At 34.6% G+C, this 4,957-nt stretch overlaps 1 protein-coding gene across 1 annotated transcript; it reads left to right on the plus strand.

Moving 5' to 3' along the window:
• Positions 1–747: 747 nt before the first annotated feature.
• Positions 748–4,953, plus strand: LOC140970249 (beta-1,3-galactosyltransferase GALT1-like; the record flags this gene model as incomplete). Its single annotated transcript, XM_073431899.1, has 5 exons — positions 748–888; positions 2,516–2,613; positions 2,737–3,575; positions 4,410–4,642; positions 4,747–4,953. Coding segments are annotated over exons 3-5 (1,200 nt in total), but the record flags the coding sequence as incomplete, so codon positions are not given.
• Between the last annotated feature and the right edge of the window lie 4 nt (positions 4,954–4,957).

Genomic DNA, 4,957 nt, shown 5'->3' on the forward strand with positions numbered 1-4,957 from the left:
CTGGCCAAAAACACATTATTCTCTCTTTTAGATATGTAGATATAAAAATATATATAGACGGATTTATATAAATTCTTCTTAATTTATTTAAGAAAACATTGATTTATATTATTGTTTGATTACGCGATATATTATCTTTAATACTTCTTTAATGTAATTTAAGTTAATTAATTCATTGATTATTAAATTCGAAATTTATAAAACTTATGTTTTAAAGAATATAATCAACTTATTCCAAAAAAAAGAATATAATCAATTGCATACATATATAAATTGAGCCAAATAATTAATAATAAAATATATAATACGTACATGGATTATTTGAGTGTGATATTTTGAATATAAATGTTCAATTTTCCTATCCAAATTAATCAATGTGATAATTAATGAGTGCTTAGTATATAAATTGGCACGTCATAAAGAGTAAATTTAAAGCGTGTGGGAATTTTTCTTTTGAAAAAATTGGAAGAATTTATTTTTTACCGTGTTGGAGTTCAACTATTAACTATAATATATGATACAATCGAAATGTGACACTTGTGCTGCTATACGATTTAAAAAAAAATTGAGTTGTACTACTATCACAAACTATTTTTTTTTTATAAAATGGTAAGTGCTCTCTCTACAATCAGATTAAGCCGTTAAACCAACTTCATTTACAATAATTATAATTAATAATAAATTTGTTGAGAAATTAATATCAACTATCGACACGTAACAGTAAAACAACAAATGAGCATGGTAATTTTTGCTTAAACAGGAAGTCGAGCACAAATTCAAAGTTTCAGACGACAGCTTTTAAATCATTGTCAAATTTCCTCTGTTTCATCTCGAATTCTTCTACTTTTCTCGCTCCAAATCGCACGCTTCGGGTCGTTTTGCCGCAAGGTATGCCTTATTGTTACAGTTTTATTTCTAATATATTCGCTGTAGCTTGCAGTTTTTGGATTTTCAATCGCTATTTTTGGTTTGTTTCTGCTCGATTTTTAGTGCTGTGTGCTCCGATCTTTGAAGTTTCATTTATCCGCTGAGTTTTTTTCCGGCATGCGCTCCGTGTGCATGTGTGCGTGTGTGTGTGATACCGGTGGTTGGATGGAGGATGCTTGGTGTTTGCTTCTGAGTAGGGAGTTTAGGATTTTGATTATTTCTAGATTTGGGAGGTCGTAGTCGTTTAGGTTCGTTTGTAATCAATGTTGAAGTTTAGATCAGCAGTTGGAGTTTCGCTGTGATGCACAGTTGAAATTTTTAGAGAAACAGTTGAGATGGGTGATATGAATTTTGTAGAGTTGGTTTTGGAAGTTTGTAGCCATTTAGGTTCGTTAATGGCTAGTTTTGAAGCTTACATCTGTTGAAGTTTGGTTCTGGTGGCAGTTGAATTTTTCTCGAGATCGTGCCGATGGAATCCTGCTCGTAATTTATTGTTCACGGATCATTGCTATGGCTTTATGCTAGATGGCCATGTCATTATGGTTATCATAGTGACGTTTGGCAAAATGGCGAGTATACAGGCAATGGGCTGCCTAATGCTTCTACTATTAACTGGTGACTTTTGTGGCCTTGTATGTCTATTTTTGGGTACCATGGGAGGAGTGCCTCCTGTGTAACATTTATTGTCCATAATGTTATATATGTCTGAGTTTTTTTTCTCTCTGAACTCTGGAGTTATGTTTTTATAGTCTGACGATTCTGAAATATTTGTTATTTTCTCCTCTAAAGGTTCCGAGTCTCTTCTAAATTTTTATGTTTAAGTTTTTATTATTTTTATTTTTTGTCCAAGCCAGTCAAATTGTCGTTGTCATTCCAAATTCTTATAATTTTGTATTGTGTTCATGTTATTTTATTATCCAAATTCTCGAGGAAAGATGTTTATTGCCTCTGACCTTCTTCCCTTGTATTTTTTATGGTGCTATGTTGATATCCAAATCTGGAGAAAAAAACTTCGTTGCCTCCTTCTATCTTGCGGTGTCTCTGATCCCTCTATTTCAGTTCGTGTTTTGGTTATTCAAATGCTACTGAAAAATTGCTATTACATTGTGTTTGAAAGGCCACTGGTTTGAACTTTGAAGCTAATAATTTTGTGACACTCGAACTACCAGCAGGCCTTCCGCAAAATCTGGTTGACCTTTTATTTTAAAAAGGATCATAAAGGGCTGGTATATGGTTTAACGTAAATTTTACTGCACATAGTGCAAGGACTGCATAAAGCTAAATGATTTTCTATATGCTGATTGAATTCTCTGTTAGTTGATTTTGTTATCTTGGTACAAATTCTGCTAATCACTTATAGCTAAAGTCCACTTTAACACTTTAAGAAGTATGGAATTAATGTTTTGTTGTTAGAATAAGACTAGATGCCTCCAAATGTGTATGTCATCTAAACATTATGGAGTTATAATGCATTGCATTACCATTACTTTCTCTGTTAAACAATCTTATGTTTCTCGAGGGTCGATATAGTCTAGAATGTTCATATACACTCTACCAGCTTATCAATCAATTCACTTGAACGATGCAGAAACAACTGGTTGACGTCTTATGACTGATGTCTGGTAGACATCTCACAACCGATGCCTTCTTACGACATCTCACAACTGATGCCTTTCTTGCTTAACCGTAAGTTTTAAGTTTAAAGTTCTCCTTTTTTCCAGAATACCGTCTGGCTAATATGTTACTTCATTCACATTATCTTTATCCTTAATTTGGAATTTGTGTTGTTTGTTTTGATCTAGTGTTCAGACCATGTTATGCAGATTGTCTTGCTTCCTTGATGTTCAGTTATCATGATATCTATTTGGATGGTTGATAATGCACAAAAATGAAGAAACTATATGTTGGTGTCTTATCCACAACCTTGTTGATGGTTTTTGTTCTTGGTTATTATGTAACTAAGAACCCCATCAAGGAGAGTTATCTTGCAAGTCCTCGGACCTTCAATCTAACAAATCCTCTTGAGTGGATAAGTCCTGGCACTCCGCCTGCATTTCACAGTCTAGAAACTTCTCCTCAAGTGATCTCTGCTGAAGTAATATTATCTGAATTCTTTGTTAAAAGAAACTTAACAAATGAAGAACAAAATGCTTTGCAAACTTGGAACCGACTGAAACCCCTGCTTACACAGGATATTGTCTTACCTAATGCTATTGAAGCTATTAAGGAAGCTGGTGTTGCATGGAAAAACCTAATCCATGTAGTGGAAGAAGAAAAACTTAGGAGCGATGGAAGTTCGTTGTATAGAGGAAAAGGGAAACAATGTCCTCATTTTCTAAGTAAAATGAATGTATCAAAACTTGATGACAATGGATTTAAGTTGTGGGTTCCTTGTGGCTTGACTCAAGGTTCTTCAATAACAATTATTGGCATTCCTAATGGCCTTCTTGGTAATTTTCGGATCGACCTCAATGGTGAACCACTTCCAGGGGAGCCAGATCCTGCTATTGTTTTGCACTATAATGTTAGGCTCCATGGGGATAAAATAACTGAGGATCCTGTGATTGTACAAAACACCTGGACCATTGCTCATGACTGGGGTGAAGAGGAGCGCTGTCCGTTACCTGATGATGAACAGAATAAGAAAGGTATAAATCTATCGCCTTCTCCATCTGCTAAAATCTGTACAACAGATTCGGTGTTCAACATGTATTTGAATTTGACATCTTATGCATAGTTCGTTAGCATTCAGCATGAGGAACCTTTAGTAATAGTAGTTGTAATCCAGATATAAATTTCTGATTTGAGGAACCTTTAGTAATAGTAGTTGTAATCCAGATATATAATAGTAGTTGTAATCCAGATATAAATGTCAGATTTCCTTGTCCCAATTTTACGGGCCTCGTGCATAACAAGCATTTGCATGATATAATGGACTCGAATTAGTTGCAAACTTCTCTCAAAAAAATTTAAAAATTCAGTTGCTAGCTAAAGATTTGGTCAGCCCTCAATTGGATATGTTTCTCAAATTGTACTATCCCCTGGGAATTCCCTGCAGAGCTTACATTTACCAAGACACTTGATTTGACTATATCCATCTTTGTAATTTTGTTTTACTATTGACATCCACACGACCTGCTGTTTTCTTTTGGAGTATCTAATGGATTATTCAATCAAAATATACTCTATTATCTGACGGATGTTATTATTCCATTGTCCCTGTATCTTGTGCGTTGCTGCTTGCACTGGTATTCCAAATAAGGAATAATGGAACTTTTCGCTTTCAATAAGCTTTCCATGGCTTCAGTTTTGCTATCTTTGTTAATGTGATAGACTGTAGATTTAGAGTGTATCAATCATTAAAGTATAAAAATTGAAATGATTTCAACATGTAGCACATCTCAGATGTTTACATGATCCAATTTAATCCTATGTTATCTGTTGTTGCATTTGTTGGATAATGCTCTCTCTACTAAAATCAGTTGATGAGCTGGACCAGTGCAATGAGTTGGTGGGCAAAGAAGGCAACCGATCTAGCAAATCCAACCAACATGCTAGTGGACCAAAAAAGATTTCTATGGTTCATGATGGTATACCAAGAAAGTATTTTCCTTTTAAGCAAAATGAATTGTTTGTTGCTACTTTCAGAGTCGGTTTAGAAGGAATTCAAATGACTGTGGATGGAAAGCACATTACTTCATTTGCATTCCGTGAAGTAATTTTTCTGTGCCCGTTCACCTCCTTCCCCCAATTTATCTGAATTTTATGTTAATATGACATGACATGTTAACTTGTTTTTATTATCGGCTCGGCATGCAGGATTTGGAATCATGGCTCATCAGTGAAGTGAGGATTTCAGGAGATTTAGAGTTAATTTCTATTGTAGCCAGTGGTTTACCAACTTCGGAAGATTTAGAACATATAATTGACTTGGAAGCTCTTAAAGCAATCCCACTACCTCCACGAAGACAGCTGAGTCTCATTGTTGGTGTTTTCTCTAATGCAAACAATTTTAAACGTAGAATGGCAG

Source organism: Primulina huaijiensis, unplaced genomic scaffold, assembly GCF_012295235.1.
Source record: "Primulina huaijiensis isolate GDHJ02 unplaced genomic scaffold, ASM1229523v2 scaffold43389, whole genome shotgun sequence".
NCBI lineage: Eukaryota > Viridiplantae > Streptophyta > Magnoliopsida > Lamiales > Gesneriaceae > Primulina > Primulina huaijiensis.